The following is a 20,500-nucleotide window of genomic DNA, read 5'->3' as shown; positions in this document are numbered from 1 at the left end:
GAAGTTCTGCTTTGGTTCATAGTTTTACCACCTGCTGAGTCTGTCTGTTGAGTTTCAGCCTTGCTTTCACCTGGCAAGCTTGCCCGGCCCTGGAGCTCTGCCTACCAGCCTTTTTGCCCCTTCAACAGTGTCTAGTTGGCAAAGATGTTAATTTAATAGCCATTCTACCCATGTCAGAAACTCAGTGTCAAAAGCAAATCAGGACAACTTGGAGCAGATTAGGCTTTCAAATGGATCTCAGACCAGCAGTCAACGTATGGTCCAAATTCCACATAGAAAGCACGACTTCTGTTGCCTTGTGGATTTCACATTTTCTTCAGAAACCGGAATGAAGCTCTTCACTCCTCACATGCATTAACCAACCTGTCTTGGCAGCGTTTTCTATGGCCTTAGCGTGAGCGCATGGAAGAGAAAAGAGATGATCTCTGCCGCCTACTCATCCAGAGAGGCTTGCTTCTGAATTCTTCACCATAACCAGTACCAGATGTGTGGCTGGCACTGGAAAATTGCATAACTGACTCTACGTTAAGTTCAACTGCAGTCCGTTACAGCCAACACGAGAGGGCTCTCCCCTGGCTTGTTAAAAAAGACAATCCATTTTAAAAATCTGTGTTTTTTGGGGTACCTGGGGGGCTCCAGCAATGGGTTGCTTAAGCAATTGACTCTTAATTTCAGCTCAGGTCATGATCTCAGCGTCATAAGATCAAGCCCTGTGTCGGGCTCTGCACTGAGCATGGAGCCTGCTGGTGATTCTCTCCTCTCTCTGCCCCTCCTGCTCTTGCTTCCCCCTCCCCCACCCAAATCTGTCTCAGTTGTGTTAAAGAACTATTTCCTTGCCGGAGGGTGTAAAACGGTGGTTAGAGTGGCAAGAATTTGACAGTCACCGCCCTTGAGTTGCAGTTTCTTATAAAGAGGAACCTCCTAATGATCATAAAGGAGATGAGGCTCTCAAAAGAGTGCGTCTCTGCCTAGAGGTCATCAGGCAAAGTCTGGATGAATGCTTACTTACTGCCTAGGATGTGAGTGAGAGATCGCTTCACCAGCCACCTAGAGGATTAGAGCCATGAGCGCCAGGGTTACCTCCAAATTGGAGTTTCTGTGACTATCACTGTTGGTCACTTTTTCATCTAGCTGCTTTTCTGGAGGAAAGCCCGGTTATTCATGAATCTGGTGTGACATGGTGCCTTCCAGGCTCAGTCTCACACCTGCCTTACTTCTCCCTGGTGAATCCCATCATTTACCCCCCCTCATGTTACCCCTGTGCTGCCCCGTTAAACTGGGCACGGTAAGAAGGTTCAGTCCTGTGTTCACGTTCTGTTGCTGGACCCCTCACCTTAGATTGCCGTTCCTATCTGGGATGTCTGTAGGGCCAGCATTTAGGGCTTCCAGATACATACTCCACAACCTAAAACAACCTGGCCTCATTCACGAAAGTATTCAGGAGAGAGTCCAAGGGGGGGGAATTTCAGAATTTTCAGTGCTTTGTCACATTCCTGCCTCATTTCACTATTGTTTTTCCTCTGTTGAGTAAGTGGCATGGACCCTATTTTATAGATGGGCACACAGAAGCCCAAAGAGGTTCAGTGGCTTGTCCATTTAAAAAAAATTTTTTTAAAGATTTATTTATTTATTATAGAGAGAGGGAGAGAACAAGCCAGAGAGCAGAGGGGGAGAGAATCTTGAGCAGACTCTACACTGAGTACAGAGCCCAGTGTGGGGCTCGATCTTATGACCCTGAGATCATGACTTAAGCCGAAACCAGGAGTCCGTTTACTTAACCAACTACACCACCCAGGCACCTCTGGCTTGCCCATTTTTAGCAGAAAAGTGAGAGGAGAAGGAATTTAAAAGAAAAAAAAAGATTTTATTCAGACTTCCCAATGATCTCCCTTGGGTCATCATACCCATTTTACAGATATGTCATTCAGGAAAGGGAGTTTGTATGATTTGCCTCCGAATGTACGGGAGGTAGTGCTTCCTGGGTTTATGGTGGTCAGTCCCAGTTCTTCCCCCACCAAGCCTGATGGTCTTTTCCCTGCTCTTGGCAGACTCATAGCCCAGCAGCTTTAGTTAGGGTCCTGACTGAACTTTTAATTAAAAAAAAAAAATAGTGGTTTCATGTTGCTGAATAAATAAAAGCTATTGAACTTATAGCTTACTTAAAACATCAAATATCAGGAATGGAGTAACTTCCATTGGAGCCTGTGATCTAAGCCTTCAGACAGAGTGAGTTGAGCTATGTTAGCCTCCTGGTGAGCTCGAACTCTGGAAACCTCCCAGTGTAGCAGTCTTTGAGTTACCCTTCTACAAAATAAAGGACTTGAATTTTATGTGAGTAGTTTCATAGAGTCAGAAAGTCTAGAGAGGAAGCCTGCAGTCTGAAGAACACTATTACTTAGTTTTGGGATCTTGAACAAATCATATAACCTCCGTTCCTTGAATGACCTATCTGTAAAATGGGTATGATGATCCAAGGGAAATCATTAGGAAATCTGAATAAAATCCTTTTTTTTTTTAGGGACACCAGTTGGTTAAGCATATACCTTTGGCTCAGATCATGATTCCAGGGTCCTGGGATCGAGCCCCACATGGGGAGCAGGGAGCTGCTCAGTGGGGAGCCTGCTTCTCTCTCTGTCTGCCACTCCCCCTGCTTGCTCAGTCTCTCTCTGTCTCTCTCTTTCTGACCAAAAAAAAAAAAAAAAAAAAGGATTACCAAAATTATACCAGTAAGCTCCAGATGAACAGGTCCCATTGACATGTGATACTTGATATTGCCTGATGAATGAAAACACCACCAGAATCTTATACAGCATTTTACCTCTCCCATCTTGGCACAGAAGGGGGGAGACCCACTGCTCCACATGAGTCGAAGTTCAACCTAGTATGTAAGTGCAGTATGGTATTCACTTAATTGCTATTTTGTAGGGGCTGGTCTGTAATGACTATTGGTGTGACTTCTAACGATATACAGCCAGTCTAAAGCAAGTGGGAGGATTTCTTAAATATTCAAAAGTGAACAGATTCTGGGTACGAGAGGTGACTCCTTGTAAGGTCCTAGTGCATTAGTCTCTGGAGGCTAAAAAGTGACTCATCCCCTTTGGAACAAAAGCCGAGCAAAATCGAGATGAAATGACTGAGGGAGCACAGATCTGAAGTGACACGCAAGCCGCTCAGTTGCCTGAGAATCAGCTGCCCTTTGGCTTCACTTTGCAGGTTGGGAACCTGGGGTGGTGCTTTTTGCACCAAGGTGAGCAGCGTCGTTGTGCACACTCAGTCTTTCAAAATAGGCTGCACATTCCTTGTTCTTAAGCTAGACCAGGATATCCTTCCCCAAGGTGACTGCTGGGTTGCATTTAAATACTAAAGAAGTTTTTTTTTTCCAGGTGTTCAAAGATAGAGCCTTGAAAATGACTCTAAATTGAATTACAAGGCTGACCTGACAGGAATGGGACTGTTCTGGGACTGTTCATTCAGCGGTCCTTCTCTCCTTGGCTAACCTGAAGGCCTTTTTGTGAATCTGGTGTGAAAACAAACAGAACACTAGGGACATGTCTTTTGGCGCCTCTCATGTGGTTTATCCGTAATTGGACTTGCAAAAATACGTTTAATAAACGTTCTTCAGGAGGGCCCCTTCTGAAGGGAGAAGGTGAATGGGAGCCCTCCCTGCAGCGGCTGGGGCTTGGAGTTTGGGTTGTCTAAATTTGCATAATGATCACCTTGAAGGAGGTGTTGCATCCTAGTCCAATTATAGCTGAATGGGAGCTATCTTATCTCTGTGACTCAGGACCTGCTAAGGTCCTCTTAGGGTCCTGGTGGCCATCTGTGGACATTTGGGCTGTCGGGAGGGAGGACAAGGGCAGGTGATATTTGTGCGGGAGGGAGGGCTCCCAGAATGAAGCCTTGGGAAGGACCCGGAATGTCGCTTCTTACTGGTGAGGGAGCATTTCTCTGGGTTCAAAATGATCACAAGTCTCCTTTGGAAGTTTGAGGTCACTGAGGGAGAAGTATGCATCTTCGCCGCTCCTGACCCAGAATGCATGGCAGAGGGGACCATGTAGTTAACCGTGACTTTCAGAAGGATGCACAGTGTTAACCTTTTTGTGGTGAGGTCACTTTTCAGGAGGCTCTGCAATGCTGATATTTTCCAGATGTTTCTCCCCTTCTCTCTTCTCCATTGGCTATGCCTTCCTCTCGCCATCCTGCCCTTGCAGTGAAATTGAGATAGAAGTCTGCTTAGGGTCTTAGGCATGTTGGTTCATTCAGCAATAGGAAGTGCTTTAATATCTAGGCCTGATATTAATATTTATAATCACTTCTACTTGTGACTTGCATAAATCCTTTTTTCCTGTTTGAACTCCATATGGAAGTAAAATACCTGAGCATCCTTTACAAAAATTTATTTTTAATGGTGCAATAGTTAGTAATAATCTATGTAGTACTTATGGTTTTCAAATCCCTTTTTGCTTGTATTATTACCTTATTTCATACCAAACATAAATCTGTAAAACAAATACTACTTTTCATCCTCATTTTACATGTCAGGGAAGGGGGGGATGCAGAGAGAGTAAAGAATTTGCTCAAGGTCATAAAAATGATAAATTCGGGCTCTTTAAATCCGTCTTTATTGTATTCTTTTCACTAAATTTATCTTAGCGTCTTCTCTTTTTTTGTTTTTGTTTTGTTTTGTTTTCCCATATAACAATGGAAAAGGAGGGAAAAGAAAGTCGCTGGGAAGTAAAGTTTTCTTCCAGTTCCCGAATCGATCTTTCAGGTGCGTTATTAGAGGATTTTTGCCTTAGATCAGTGGTGGAACTAGTGCTCTGTAAACTACCTCCATTAAGACAGGCACATCAGGGTCAGCTCCTTCCTCGCTCCTTGGAAGATCAAAGGTTTTCCGAAGTCTGGACGCCCACCTCTCCGCCGATTTTAAGGGCCAGGGGACCGGACCTGAGGGCAAGAACTGAGTTGTCTTTCCCCAGGCTCTGCAGACTTTACGTTCTATCAGCATTTCAAAGGCCGAACACCCCGCGCCACCCCCTTTGGCATCTGGAAGGAATGTATCCTGGTTGTTTTGAGTGGCGCGCGGAGGGAAGGGCGCTCTCCTTCGGAGGACCACCCTTGGGGCTAACTCGGAGCAGCTTGTGCGCCAGGCTGGGGTTTGAGGAAGAGTACTCCCCCCCCGGTTATGCTGAGTAAGCCGCTTTGTCTGGTCTTCCCTTGCAAAGGTAAGGCGAGGGCCGCCCCCACTTTCTTCAAAAGGCCCTGCTGCCTGGTGAAACTGGTCCTTCCAGCCACATGGACCAGTATCCACGTTATTTTCCTGCAAAAATAGCGTACAACCCGAAGCAGCTTCAACATCCTTATTTTCCTGGCATAGAAGATCCCCCACTTCCAGGACAAGGCAAGTTAACTGGGCGCCGAAAAATGTTCATCCGGAGATCCAGAGGTGTTTCTTTGACCGAGTGTGCAATTCTTACTTCTGCACGACTGCAGCGCGCGCTCAGAGGAGTAAGACCTTTTTCCTGACTGCGCATTTATTTCCCAGGCGTAGCCCGTCTGGGTCACGTTTGCCCCCGGCGCCCCTCGGCCCTGCCTCCTCGCACAGTTGGGCTGTGGTCCCGGCCTCTGCCCCACCTGCGTGCGCCCGGGGCCCGCCAGCCGCGCCAGGTCGCCTCCGCCCAGCGACGGCCGGAGCGCACGGCCCGGGGGCGGACTCCCGCCGCCCAGCTGAGACGCGATTCGTCACTCTTGCAGAACTTTCCCCCTGAAAATCCCTGCACCAGAACCAGCCCTCCGCCCCGGGGAGGTTTTGATTTTAGTGGTTTTGCTTCCTTTTATTTTCTGGCGTGTGCGTTTTGGCCTCGGAGCGAACTTGCAGCTGGTCGGAGTACATGTCCGCGGTAATCGCCCCTGCGACCGCTTACTCTGCCACCATGCACTGCGAAGCAGAAGAATCCAAGGAAGGTATGACTTTGATTTGGCAGGGAGAGGAGGAGGGTAGGGGGCTGCCAAGTCCCGCGGAGGAATGTGGAGGAAAGGCGCAGTAGGGGAGTAGATGGGAGTTTAAGGGGAGCGGTGGGTACTTTGTCCCTCGCCTTGCGTCTTCACAGCTCGGTTAGAGTGGAGTCTGCAGAGCCCTTCTCGCCCGGCTGCTAGAGACGAGAGGAGGACCTAGCTCAGCCAGTCTGCTAAAGGCTGCTTTGTAGATTAATCTGGACATCAAACGGCCCCCTGTGTTGACTCCAAGAATGCAGAATGTGCTTTGGAAAGCGCTGACCGCCTGCATCAGGACTGCCTGAAGCGAGTCCCCTTGGAAGAGCCCAAAGAGTCTGGGGTCCCTTGAAAAGGGTTTCAGAAATTGGAAACTCCTTGTGTTTCCGGTTAAAAGGGGAAGCTGAGCGAGGGGGAGAAGCGAAAGATCTTCATTTGGGAAATAGGTTGGTTGATGGGGTTTTTTGTCTGTGTGTGTGTGTGTTTTCTCCCCCCCCCTCCCCTTGCTGACGGTCCAGCAGTGAGTTCATTGTGTTGGGGGCTTAAGGGATCAGAGAGATGTGAGGGGCGCCTGGTGCAGCTTGCAACTGAGGAAAGTTTGTCTGTTTCTAACTTTGCCAAGGCAAAGGGTTTCATTTACTCCTAACAGAGAACGGGTGACACGGCTGGAAAAACTCCAACCCAAACACAATTATACGCTGGTGTTAGATCGGGGAGTTTATTTGTGTGTGAGTGTTTGTATGCTTTGTTTCCTGAAACTTTATGTATACAGAAGTCCTCTTGTAAGTGGGGGTGGGAGTAAGGATAGTTGGGGAAAAGTAGAGAGTAGGAGAGGAGACTGTTCATAATTATAAAAATTCCTTTTCTTTTCAAGTAGTCTCTTGGGAAACTGGTAACTTTTAAGTTAGTCACAGCAGCCACTGGGAGCTGGGGGAATAGAAGGGAGCCCCATCATTCTCCACTTTGTAGGCAGGAGTTAGCGAGATCCCTTGAAACTTGTCTTCTTCTGTCTCTTACTGATTCTCCTCCCAATGGAGAGTTCTGTGTTTCATAACGTAGTCTCTGTGGGCTAGTGTTTACCTTATTATGCAGTGTGGGGGGAGCAGTCCATAAAAGAGGCTTATTTAATAGAAATACAAGACTGTTGTGCATGAAAAATGACAGCCAGGAGCATTGTTTTTGAGCTTGATGGAGAGGGGAGGGATTAATGTTTCCTTGCTGCGGCCTCTGTCCTGATATACTCTGTGCCAGTAGATGCTTTTTCTGTCTTTATAACAGCAATTTATAGTAAAGTCAAAAGGAGTCAAAGGCAAATAGGAAACGGGCCAAGAGAATCCAGCCTGGTGAACTTCTGTGTAGAGTACAAGCAGCATTTAAATTTGTCTTTTTTTTTTTTTTTTCCTGAGTGTGTTTTTCCTTTCTTCTGGGAAAAAAGGAGGTGGAAACACAGTATCCCAAAGTTGATAACATATTCCTCTAGTAGTTTCCGCACTCTTCCCTCCTGCCCAGTTCTCTGGATGTTCACCTAAAAACTGGAGTGTGATGAGGCCCCTGGGTGGTCCCTTCTTACTTGTCCTCAGCTGGCCTCCACTCACCGTCATTTGCATTCTACAGACCTGCAGGAATGTATCTGGCTTCTGCTTTTTACAGAAAGCCCAGAATTTTAAAAAAATAATAAGAAGGTGCTACAGTTTTAAATTGATGGCAGTTAGGGTAGAATAGAATAGAATAACTTCAGGGAGTTGGAATGAATACTGTATTAATAGAATCATTGTAACTTCTGCTAGGAAGTAAAGGGTATTTGTGTATGTGTGTGTGTCCATGTCCTGGGCAGTTCTTGTAAGATTTGGTATTAGCTGTGATCTAGAACCTTCTGTTTGGCTACTACCTCTCAGATGTCTATGAAAAGAACCACACTGGGTAAGTTATTTTTTATTATCTTCTCTATCCCTACTAATTCTTTTCCTAATCCTTAGCTTTTTTTTCCTTCCCTCCTGATGGACTTCACTATCTTATTTACTTTTTTATTTATTTATTTGACAGACAGAGATCACAAGTAGGCGGAGAGGCAGACAGAGAGAGAGAGAGGGAAGCAGACTCCCCGCTGAGCAGAGAGCCCGACATGGGGCTTGATCCCAGGACCCTGGGATCATGACCTGAGCCGAAGGCAGAGACTTTAACCTGCTGAGCCACCCAGGCGCCTCTTCACTATCTTATTTAATATGAGATCAACACAAACTCTTCACAATGTCTACATTGCAAAAAAATTGCCTTCTGATGCTTTGTAGCTGATTTGCCATACTGGGGAATACTTTTAAGTCACTATTCTGAGCCAAAGTGAGGGACTAGTACACTTTCTTTGGGGTTAAATCTGAAGTCGATTCAGAAGTCTTTGGAGGCTGACGTATTTGTGAATGTGGAAGCAAATGACTAGGGATATTGTCATAAGCCATCAGAGTTTAGAACGTACTTGACCCTGTGCCAGGAGGGCTGAACCTCCATCCTGGTCTAGATCTACCTCCTAGAGAATTGATTTCATTTTGCCTGCTGACAAATGAATCGGTGATTGTGCTTGAGTATGAAACAGAGAGAGATCATCCAGGCCTCACTTTATTAAACGTGGAATGAATTTAAGATAGCTGGGCATGATGTGAATAAGAGAGCAAGAGACATGTAGGGAGAAACACGGTGTGTTAAAAAGGGGAAGGTCATGGGAAGGAGGCTATCAACGGTTTCCAGTGGACAGGGGTTCCCCAGGAGATAATTTGATGGCCGCATTCTTCAGATTGAGTGGCATCCTGTTATGGAAAGTACTTAATTATGAAATAAGAAAAAACTGAATGTCAGCTAAGGTCTCTGAAGACCTTTCTAGTGCTAAGCATGAAGGGATCCAGGGCTCCCATGTCCCACTTCTTATAGTGTTGATATCAGGAAGTGAGAAAGCCCTTGGGTGGGAGGGGTTGCTGTGTGGGGACTTGGGAAGACGTAAGGGTTGAGCTGTGAGTGAGCTCAGCTCCTCCTCCGTGGCCCATAATAATATTCCCCCCCCCTCCCCCCCACCCCCGCCTGGTCCCTGACACCCATCCTACCTCTCAGCCAGATTCTCTCCTGTCTGCTCACCAGGCCTGCCATTTCACAAAGAAAACAGTAGCCCTTAGACAGCACCCTCGACTTCCTGCTGCCAAGGTGACAGACTCATCTTCACCCACACCCTGCCTCCTGGTGTCTGTGGAGCAGGGGTCCTTCCCTCAGGGGATGCCATTCCTTCCACCTGGGGCTCCTCACCCGCCCCCCACCCCCACCGTGGACCCCACAGCTTTCTCAGTCCTTTTCTTTCTGCACGGCGATGTGCTCAGCTCCCTACTTGAGAGTATTTGCCCTTGCTGGTCCTCTTGCCCGAAATAGCCTTTTCCCCACCTGACCCTCTTTTCGGTTCCTCGGAGGGGCTTTTTCTGAACCTCCAGCCTAAATTAGGAGCCCCGATTGACCTCTCTCAGACCACCCATTATTCCACTGCCTGACCCTGTTTGTTCAGCATCTGTTCTCCAGACCACAAGCTCTTGAGGTCAACACCATGTCTACTTTCTTCCCCACTGGGAGTGGGAAGAGGTGATCATTGCCCATTGATAAAATGAGGGGCGCCTGGGTGGCTCAGTCAGTTAAATGTCTACCATCAGCTCAGGTCATGATCTTAGGGTTCTGGGATCGAGCCCCACATCGGGCTCCCTGCTTTGCGGGGAGCTTGCTTCTCTCTCTGCCTGCTGCTCGCCCTGCTTGTGCGCGTGCTCTCTCTCTCTCTGGCAAATGAATAAATTAAATCTTCAAAAAAAAATTTTTTTTCCCCACGGCTCCTACTGTCTTAATCTTTGTCATCCCTCATCCCACCAAATTCTGTCTTTTTCTCCACCATGTCAGAAACTGCCAGAATCACAAGTGAACCAGCCTTCATATTTGTCCTGTCCTGATCTTGCTTGACTTGGTTTGGTTTTAGGTTTTTTGGTTTTGGGTTTTGGTTTTGGTTTTGGGTTTTTTTGCAACATTTATGCTGGGAGACCAGTGTTGCTGTTCCCTGCAGTTCTTTCCCAGGCTCCGGTGATGCCACACTGTCCTGCCCTCCTTCCCTTTTTCTAGCTGTTTTCTGTCTGATCTCCTGGCTTTCCAGCTTTCTCAGCTCTTCTGAGAACCAGCTTCCTGGTACGCACCAAGCTTTGACTGTCAAACTCAGCAGGTCTGGACAGAGCCCATCACTTCTTCCTCTTCACAAATCTGACCTGTGTTTTGTCTTTCCCGTGAATATCATTGCTCTCTTCTTGGCTTCCAGACTACACATCTGCGGGCGTCCTGGACCCTGCCCTCTTGTTTATCTTCGTCTTCCGTCTGGCTCTTCATCATCCTTATTATCTGTTAGCTGCATCTCCTTCTCTTCTCTTCTCCCCTGTCCCTGGGTGCAGGCCCTCGGTGTCTGTACCCTGACGGTGGCAGTAACGCCCTATGTCATCAGGGCTCTTGGCTCTAAGAAGTGGAAACTGATTCGTGGTGTCATAAGCAGAGGAATTCATTGGAAGCACACAGCGTAGTTCACATGTCCGCAAAAAGTCTGAGAATGGGCCCCTGAAATGCATCAGGAGATGGACCCGAAGCCATACCCTGGAATTGCCTGGTTAGGACCTCACCGCAGCCTTCACCTTTGCTATATTTTTCAGCTTTGTCACTCCTGGGACTTGAGATGTGGCTGGTTGGGTTTTGGTCATCCTCAGCATTCGGAAACCCCTGATATAAGCGATTGGTTGGGTCAGTGTAAGATTGTGCATCTGCCCCTTGCTACCCCGGGGTTGGAGCCGGGAAGGGAATGTCAGCTTCTGGCTTTGGAAGTGGGAGATAGGGGTCTAACTCCTACCACCTCTTGCAAAATGAGGGCTCCTCCAGAAACAGGAAGGGAGTTCCTAGGTGAAATCACCAAAAGAACAACCAGTATCTGTTATCCCACTGGGCTTGTCCTGCTCCTGCGCTCCCTTGTTCCCTCAACGAATGCCATTTCCTTCATTGGGATCACTCTTGCATGGTCAGTATTTTCACCTGGACCCAGTTTGGAGTAGATGCTTTTTTATGGCATTCCCCTAACACCCTAAACTCCCCTCCATTGTACCGTATTTTCACGTTAATTACTATTACTAATTGTCTTTTCCCTTCCCTCCACTTCACTCTGAGCCTTCTCAGAGTGGGGTTTGTGCCTGTTTTACTTCCTGAATCCCCAGAGGCTGACCTAGGGCCTTTCACAGTGGAGAGCCTAATAAAGCATTACCAAATTAATCGATTTAAAATGAGATCATGTCATAGGATGAAAACCTTTGAACACTTCTTCCAGTTTCTGGAGCGCCTTCCAAACCTACTTAGGGTTTCTTAACTTCTCCACTCTTAATGGTAGAGTCAAAACAAGCGTGTGTCTTTGATCTCTGGGGTCAGGGCCCATAGTGACTTGCCTTGAAGACTGAAGACACAGTTTTGAAACTAAAATGTGCTGAGCTCTTCCCTGTGCCAGGCGTGGTGCTAAGCATCTGATTCTTTATCTTATCCAATTAATCCTTGTATAATAACCCATTGTGTTGATTGCACAAAACAATAAAGAAATCTGAGAGGTTAAAAACTGTGCCCCAAATCACACAGTGAGGAAAAGTGGAACCAGGATTTGAACTGAGGTTCTATGGTTCTGGCCCTCCCCTATTGTCAAGCCTGGCCCTCAGGAGGATGCTGCCTGTGATCTTGCACCTGTTTGTACCCCAGTCTGAGATACCGAGAGTGGAGAGACCAGGTGTTTGGAGGAGAAAGTGGAGAGCCCAGGCCCTGGCTCTTTCTGTGCCTCTCGGGGGCAGATATAGTGAGTCTTAAGTGCATCCTTCTCCCTGTGATGAGGGATCTAGCAGCCCCGCAGGGCTGGTGGGAGGTGCTTGGTGCCCACTGCAGTGGGAGGGATCCAAGGACCTCTACTAGAAGAGGGCCTCACATTTTTGAGCACCGGGCATCACTGTACTAGTCCTCTCCCCTCATCCCTCCCTGCACCAGCCCTGGCTTTACAGAGGGAATGAAGAGGAAAGATTTGGAAGAAATGCATTGCCTTGGGTGCAGCTGACATTGATGTCATGTATAATGTAAAAGGTACAGCATATGCCCCCAAACACCAGACTTTGATGTGATTATGTTTCCTTTTATGTAGTCATTAGCCTTGAAGTACGGTGTGCTCTCAAGGACTAAAAGTGGAAAATCCATTTAGAGATCCATGCCACACTGTCTCTTGTGCAGTGGACATCACTGATGACCTGACACTGCCCCACACCCCCAGCTCTGTCAGCTTCCATACATCTGGGCCTTTTTGTTCCTCACTTCTGAAATTTCCATTGGACTGAGTATGCATCACGCCTTTCTTGTCCCTAGATTATGATGCCAGGGAACAATTACCACAGGTGATTAAGTTCCATGTTCCTGGCTTTTGGTAATCCAAGAAGTAGCCAAAAAGTGGGGCTCCCAAAATTTCAGGACTCAGGGATTTCATTTCAGAATAATGCACAGTCCCTAGATCTGCTGCAGGCTATTTATTTGTCAACATTTCCATCCACATGGGGATGATGCTGACAACTTGGAAAAGGAGGAGGTGAGCATGTTTGTGTACCTGTGTTCATTTAGTGGGTTGTGCCTAAAATGGTAGTGTGAGCTGAATGTTTAAGAAGTCAACTCATCATGTCTATCTGTAATATTTCAGGAAGATCTGCAGTAAGAAGGCTTTGTAATTAGAATGATCCCCCTACAAACACAAATTAGAATCACCACAGTTTAGAGAGTTAAAAGCAACTTTGCACGCTCTTTTATCTTACCTCTAATTTTAAGAAATGCAGGGTGATTGGATGGCTCAGTCAGTTACGGGTCTGCCTTTGGCTCAGGTTATGATCTAGAGGTCCTGGGATTGAGCCCCCATGGCCAGCTCTCTGCTTAGTGGGGAGCCTGCTTCTCCCTTTCCCTCTACATGCTGTTCCCGCTGCTTGTGCTCTCCATCAAATAAATAAAATCTTTAAAAAGAAAAACAGAGAGATGCAGAAATGGGACCCAGAGAGGTGAAATCTAGGCCCTCTCAACGCCCCCACATTTAGGCCTGTTGGGCAAAAAAGAAGTTTGGCAGACCTAGGTTTTCGCATCCTGGATTTGTGCATGAGGTCTCGCTGCGGGAGGACAGACCTCATCTGTTTGTAGAGATGCCTTTCACCAGCTTTGAGGGGGAATTTACAAAACCTAAAGGGAGTGGTCGAACACACGAAGATTTCCTATTTCCCCTTCTTCTAAGTGGAACTCGGGAGAGGAACAGGTGAGGAAGAGGAGGAGGCATGGTGGGATAAAATTTAGCCCTGCAAACAGGTCCTCATCAGTCCCTGGCTTAGAAAAGTGGGAGACTAAGGGAGAGGCAATGAAGCTGTGAGCTCATTTGTTTTCATTTCTTTGAGAAGAACATCATTGAGGAAAGTGAACTGTGGAGGGTGCTGGTTGGGCAGGGGCGCTCTTCCTTGGGGAGAACGTGTCCCTGTGTGTGAGTGGGAAGCGTTCAGACACCAGACGTGTTGTCACTGTACCATACGAGCACCCCAGAGCCCCATGGGCCTGGTGCATTCTGGGAGTCTGCCCAGTGCTATTCCCCACCCTTCCCCTCCACCACTGACCAAGAGACCTGAAAGAGCAGTTATTTAAATCTTGTTCTTAGGGCTTAAGATCCTTGAAGAAGAGTTTGTAGTGCATCCCAAGTGACTGGTGAATGGGCAGTAAATGTATAGGGTGTGGCTTTGGGGTGATCTGTAAGACTCTGCAAAACCTGTGGTATTATTAGGTGGTACCTTGCAGTATTTATGGTTTTAAAGATGGCGGGGGGGGGGTGGTATTTGCATGTGTAGGGTCCTCTGCCCCCTGATCTGGAAATACGCTCTCCAGGTTTGCAGTGACCAGATTTAATTTTGTGAAGGGGTGGAAGCAGACTTTCTGCCAAGAAAACGGTGGAGCAAAGAGGCCACTAAGCAGAAAGCCCCCTGAGTGAAATGACAGTTTTAGGCTCCTGGAGCCTTGCTGGCCAAGTTGGGGTTGGCTGTCAAGAAGAGAATAAGCAACTCATGAGCTCTCCTTCCAGTGTGACATGTCCTCTCTGCCTGATGCCAGCTCCTCTGGCCCAGGTGTGTGTTTTTCCATGGCTCCCTCAGCTAGGCTGAGGAGCTGGAGATCAGAAGTGTTCCCAAAAGCATGGGCTGTTCTGTGTGCCATGGACAGTCCAGTAGAGTCCTGCTTCCAGAGTCAGCCTCTCTCTGCCTCATCACTGGGCCTCAGAAACTCATAGCAGCAAAAGTTAACTGAGTCAGAACTTCTTCTGTAGGGTCTGGGGAAGCAGAGGGTGTGTGTGTGTGTGTGTGTGTGTGTGTGTGTGCCCGCACACGCGTGCGCCCTCAAAAGACTTCAGGTTCAGGGCATTCTACACAGCACATAGGATGACATAGGTGATGGGCAGCTTGGTACAGCACAAGGTTGAGTCTGTGGACCTTATGGGAATCTGGAGGAGGAAGTATTCACCAGACATCATCATGACAGCAATGACTTCACAGTTAGCTAGAGGAGAGGAGAGGCTACTGAAAGAAGGAGGTTTATAGCTCATGAACCAGAAGGCATTGGTGGGCCATGTCTCAGCAATACACAGGGTCAGAGTAGAGGCCAGGCTGCCCAGGGGGGACACTGAGTAACAGACAAGGCTCTGGGAATCAGGACACCACTTCTGCTCCTGACCTTGCCCTTGGTTGCCTGTGCAACCTTTGGTCACTGAGGAGTGTCTCTGAAACTCAGTTTCCTTGTTTGGAAAATGCAGCCATGATAGTAGATTGAAGCATGCCTAAGATCCCTCCTAGGAGGGAAACGTGATAACCCTCCAGGAATTGGGGCACAGGGTTCGGGGTGGGGAGGGTTTGAGCCAGAAGAGAGCCACAGTCGGTCTGGAGGGGAGTACTGAGCCTGTGTGAAGGAGCCTGGACAGCAGTGTGTCAATATCCAACCAGAAGAGGAGACTCAATTTCCCTTATGAGATCTCTCAGGAAAACACTGAAGGGAGATGAGGTCTGGGCCACGGGTTCTGCCTCTGAGAATACCTGCCTTTTAGAAAGGAAAGAGGTAAGCGCAACCCATAAAAGAAGTAGCTCAAGGGTTGGGAGGAAGACAAGAAGACAACCAGGCTTTTGAAGCCAGGAGGATGAGAGCTGGCAGAGACAGTGACAGCCACGTCTAAGGAGACGTGCTGAAGATGGCTGCCTTACCGCCTTCTCTCTGGGGCCTCAGCAAAGGCTGGGAGCCTTAGATCTCAACCACTAAGGGTTGAGAACACATCACGGACATCCAGCCAATACTGAGTGGGAATGAGGGGAGGTGTGTGGGGTGCAAGAGGACTGCCCCAGCTGGGAGCAGGTGCCCAGCCTCCTGAGGAAGAGGGGGTGCTCAGCATCTCCATTGGTCCCCACCTTCAAGTTTTAGTTGCCTCCAGATCCTTTTCTTGCTCCCCATCACCTCCACCCTTTCCCTGTGGCATCATATGCAGTGAGCACTGGTGCGCCAGGCTGACAGGTAAACGTGGGCAGGAAGCTCAGTCCAGCCCTTCTCACCAGGCAGAAGCTTTGGCCAGTCTGAGAGTTAGACACTGTTGCTCGCTTCTTCTTTGCCTTCATGTCCACTCCCCACCCGCTCATCCCTGTGTCTTTTCTCCCTGAGGGCATGTCAGGAGACCGCTGATGTGTTTGCCAGGGACACCATAGATTTGACAGATGAACGAGAATTCTTTGGGCTTTAGTCTTAGACGTAATAAATGGGATTTGGGCCACACTCATTAATTGAGCCATGCTGAGAAAATGTGGTATTTCTCCTGAGGTGGCAAGTAGTTGTCTCAGCGGTGGAAATGTGCTTGTCCCCCTGAGAGCCCCTGTGTCCGATGAGACGGCTTCCCTGGGCAGGTGCTGTGTGAATAAGGAGGCTTATAATGACACCCAAAGACAGAGCCCGTCTGAGGCCCACCTACCATATTCACCTGATGAAATCCCCATTTCCCATTCTGTAGAAAGCAGGGAAGGGTCGGCTGGTCCCAAGGAACTTTTTTCTTTCTGTAAAGTTATTTGATAAAAGTGTGATACTAGTGCCCTGACTGTTCTCCTTATCATGAAACACTTATCACAGCATTTTCACCTTTTGAAAATTAAACGAAAATGAAGGGACGCCTGGGTGGCTCAGTCGGTTAAGTGTCTGCCTTTGGCTCAGGTCGTGATCCAGGGTCCTGGGATCGGTCCCGCATCGGGTTCCCTGCTCAGTGAGAGTCTGCTTCTCCTTTACCTGCTCCCCCAGCTGTGTTCCCTCTCTTGCCATTATCTCTCTGTCAAATGAATAAATAAAATCTTAAAAAAAAATAAATAAATAAAGCCAGTGATGAAATAACTAGATGAAAATGGATCCTTCCCCAGGATGGCCAAGTCTAACCTAAACACTGGACTCCAGTTCTCCAGAGAAAGGAGATGATAGATAAAGAGGGAGTTTCTCAGGAGAGTTTTCAAGGAGTGAGAGAACCTACTGAGCGGGAAGGAGAAGCCTGCTGGAAAACCAGAAGAGCGAGGATCCTGGAGGGAGGGAGTGGCCATGGGGCAGGTTTCAAAATTTCAAGGGAACCCTGAGGAAGAAATGGTGAATGGGAGCAGTGTAGGGAGGGGGGGGGGGGGGAGACCCAGGGCGGGATCTGGGCCCGGGGCAGAGCCTCCCAGGGAAGGGGTAGGCGTGTGGAGAGGCAGGAAGGGAGGAGCAAGGAAATAACTCTGGAACAAGAAAAAAAAAAAGAGAGAGAGAGAGAGAGAGAGAGAGAGAAAGAAAAACAAAACAAAAACTTGGGCAAAAGGAGAGAGGTGAGCAGATTTAACAGAGATAATGGGGTGCGACCTGCCGGCAGTCTGTCTGGCCTGCTTGACTGTGCGTTCCCAGGCGGTGTGATGGCAAGCCAGTCCTCCCTCCCACCCCCGGGACGAGGCCAACGTGGGGGCCTGCAGGCCGGGGAAGCAGTGGCCTGTGGAGGGCACAGAAGCTGCGCAGCTCTTCCCCGGGTGGGTGGGATTCGGGCCCGGCCCATAAACAAGGCCGTGACACTGAGGAATGCAGCCGCCTTTCCAACTGCTAAATCGGGGGCCCGTCTGAAGCCAGGGCTGGGTTGTGTTGGCTTGCGTTTCTGGTGACACTCTCACTGGGTTATAAAAATGATTTCCCCAGAAAAGCTTGCAAAGGGCAGATGATGAATTAGAGCAAGGCAGTCAAGGCAGCCTGCGGGAGCCATTTCAAAGCTGCCTACTGTACTGTGCCATCCATTTTCTGGAAGGCCGGCAGGCCTTTGGGTCACTTCTGTTGGAGGAGCGGAGAGCCGTCGTCACCCCCTCACTCCTGGGGTGGGGGGGCCGGCCAACTCCTAAGGTCTGATGGGCAGCAGGCTTGCTGAAGAATTCCAGGACGAGGGTTTTTACGGGTAGAACTGGTTTAGATTATTCGGCTTATTCGACTCTAGCTGACTTGCTGATCAGACTGATAACCCCAGAACCACAGGAGTGATGACTTGACATTCCTGCCCTTGCCCTCGGTCCCAGCATGCTTTGGGGCTGCCCCCTGGGCCTGGGGTTCAGGTGGGGGAGGGGAGCTGCTCCTCGTGTTTCTCTTCCCTGAAACTTCAGCTGGCTTGTGGCAACACGCAGGAGGGTTAACCAGGTAAAATTACAATCGCCTTTGGGAGAGGCAGCCTCACTGAAGCCTGACACAGCCCTCGGGGTGGCCGCGGATAAGGTCCTCCTTGACCTTCCTTATTTTCCTCTCGTCTCCAAATGTCACGTGTTGACCCGTCGGTGACGTTTCTGGTCCCCATCTGCATTTTGGCCCTCTGCAGGAAATTTTTATAAAATTCTCAGGCAGCCCTTCCACCATTACTAGATCATACTAAGAGAAAAAAAGGAATGTGGTTGCTGTGTCTTGGTTCCTTGAGAGAGTCTACAGTCTTTCGATGTTTTTGTAAATGGAGATGTGGGATATCGATTGTACTGTTCATCTAATGGGTGGGAGTGGGAGAAGTGTTTTATTTGGTGGTGTTGCTAGAACAGCCCCCAAACCACCAGCAGATAGTCTTGTAGAGTAATATTATTCAGTGTTGTCTTTCTTTTTTTTTTTTTTTTCCCATGGCAATCCTGTGACACAGTCAAACCTGTTTTCACTGTCTGTCTTCTAAAAGCTTCAGTTGGCCAGATTTTTTTTTAATGTTCAATGCTGTTTTTTATTCCATAAATGACTCAATCGACGACATGTAGGCAGCTACTAAACTCGGCGGCTCGTTGCCATCATCGTGCCCCTGGACAGGAAGTGTTCTGTAGAGATATGACTAACCAGTTTCCAGGCTTAAAAATAAAGTGGGGGATTTCTGGACAGAAAAGGTCTTTGTCACTCATTTCAATAGCCCCGCGAAGCATGAAGCTCAAAGCCCGCCACTTGGCTTTCTCATTTTTTCCGTGCTGTCGCTTCACCTGACATTTTCTGTTAGACAGATTGAAACTTATTTTATGGGGCTCATTGGTTTTTAATGAAATAAGAGATGATGTGAGTCGTCATGAGAATCGACTAGAGTCGTGATTCTCTCCTTGTTGTCTTTTTTATCTTGAGCTCCTTTTAAATCATCACACTCTTGAGGTCTGTAACAGGGAAATAAGTGTCACCTGCCCAGCTTCAGCTCGTAGGAGCGAGAATATGAAATTCCTGAGCTTCCCGGGAAGAACTGTACCATTTCAACAGATACTGAAAGGGTTTCCGCCTCTTGTTGCCTATAGCTATTGTTTTAGGACTTTACAGACAACTTTGTGTTTTTATTTTTCTTGCTTTCTCCCTCAGTAACATCATTTTCCCTCTCTTAATGGAAATACACTTTTTTCTCTCCTCTCTTTTTTATCCTGAGCATCTTTTTTAGCATCTTTTCATTCTTTAACGTCATTGCTGGAAACGCTAAATTAGACACAGCATTTGTTAGATGAGAGCACCTGTGGCAACAATGGAAAGTGTTTCTCTCTCTGAATCCTTAACTCTGAGAAAGTATTAGTCTCCAAGCACCTATTTGATTTTCAAATAAGAAAGCTGGCCAGGGAGTGGTGATTTAAAATACAAAATACATGCACCTGTTTTTCGTTTGGGTTAGGGTAAAGGCTGTAATGATTATTTGGGACAATGAAGCTTCATTTGCCAAATTTAAAAACAAGTCACAGACCCATAAAGAACAAGGTCATGATGACCATACTTGGGTCGAAAGTGGCTGTGATTCTGAAATGCTTGTTCTTATTCTTCCCCTTCATTATCTCCTCCTCTGTTAGCAAGACTGTGGTAGGACAGAGTCTGCGGCCTCTGCTCTGATTTGGGTTAGAGTTTGATAAAAACCTAGTCTTTTGAAAATACAGGATTCTTGTATTTGTACTTCCAATACCCTCTACCTGTTGTAGGAGGATGCTTTCAAAAGGGCAAGGGAAGTGTTTATACAATACAATTTTTCATCAACTAAAATGATTCCTTCATCGAAAATGTTTGTTTCCTTTACTTTTGTAATGATTGAGACTCATGTAGTGGAAAGACTCTTCTAGTCTTTATGATGGGTGGGCACATTGTAGGCAAACAGAAAGTGTTTGATGACTGATGGAGTGTGAGAATAGACATATGGTCCAGGGGTAAAATTTTGCAGCATTAAGTTCTCTGTTCTTCTTGTGAGATTCACGGATCATCCAAACCATAGATGATGATTCATCATTTGTCCTTGCTGTCTGGATTTTAGGTACAGAACGGCATTGTACTCAGTGACAGGTTGAGCCATACATGGTTACAGCAGCTGATGGACAGAGTGTATGGTGCATGTGGAGGGTATTTAAGAAGGCCTGGTAGGCCCTTCTTCTTGCTGGTTCCCTTTGAGGCCATGTGGGAGATGTTTGGTTTCCTGGCTGGTGGTTTTTTTTGTTTTGGTTTGGTTTTTTCCCCAATTATTTATTTATTTATTTTTAAGATTTTTTTTTTTTTTTTTTTTTTTATTTGACAGAGAGAGAGAGAGATCACAAGTAGGCAGAGAGAGGGAGAAGCAGGCTCCCTGCTGAGCAGAGAGCCTGACAGGGGGCTTGATCCCAGGACCTTGAGATCATGACCTGAGCTGAAGGCAGAGGCTTAACCTGCTGAGCCATTCAGGCACCCAGTGGCTGGTGTTTTAAATACAGAGGTCAGACTGAAGCTCAGTGTAGACGCATGAGGGGGCATTCACCAGACCAGGTCAGTTCAGGATATTAGAGGCCCTAATAGGATAATTTCTTACTCTGTTGGAAAAGTAATGGTAACTGGAGAATTGTCTTTCAAATATGGGTCAGATGGTCTTTATTATCAAAACATTTCTGGGTTCAGGGGGCACATGGGTGGCTCAGTC

General features: G+C 47.5%; 1 protein-coding gene across 4 annotated transcripts in view; it reads left to right on the top strand.

Annotated features, from left to right (window-relative positions):
• Positions 1 to 20,500, top strand: part of TNFAIP8 (TNF alpha induced protein 8) — a 113,193-nt gene that overhangs the window by 69,043 nt on the left and 23,650 nt on the right. Inside the window, exon 1 of one of the 4 annotated variants that reach the window (XM_059416073.1) lies at positions 5,690 to 5,964. The exons of 2 other annotated variants lie outside the window; for them this stretch is intronic. In XM_059416073.1, coding sequence (XP_059272056.1) covers positions 5,892 to 5,964 — 73 coding nt within the window. In that variant the 5' untranslated portion in view covers positions 5,690 to 5,891. Of the gene's footprint in view, positions 1 to 5,689; positions 5,965 to 16,803; positions 16,935 to 20,500 lie in introns of those variants that run through there. One more of the 4 variants, XM_059416077.1, reaches the window with a different exon arrangement.

The sequence above is a fragment of the Mustela nigripes genome, chromosome 12, assembly GCF_022355385.1.
Source record: "Mustela nigripes isolate SB6536 chromosome 12, MUSNIG.SB6536, whole genome shotgun sequence".
NCBI lineage: Eukaryota > Metazoa > Chordata > Mammalia > Carnivora > Mustelidae > Mustela > Mustela nigripes.
Note: the sequence above shows the minus strand (reverse complement) of the source record. Positions and strands in the feature narration are given on the sequence as shown.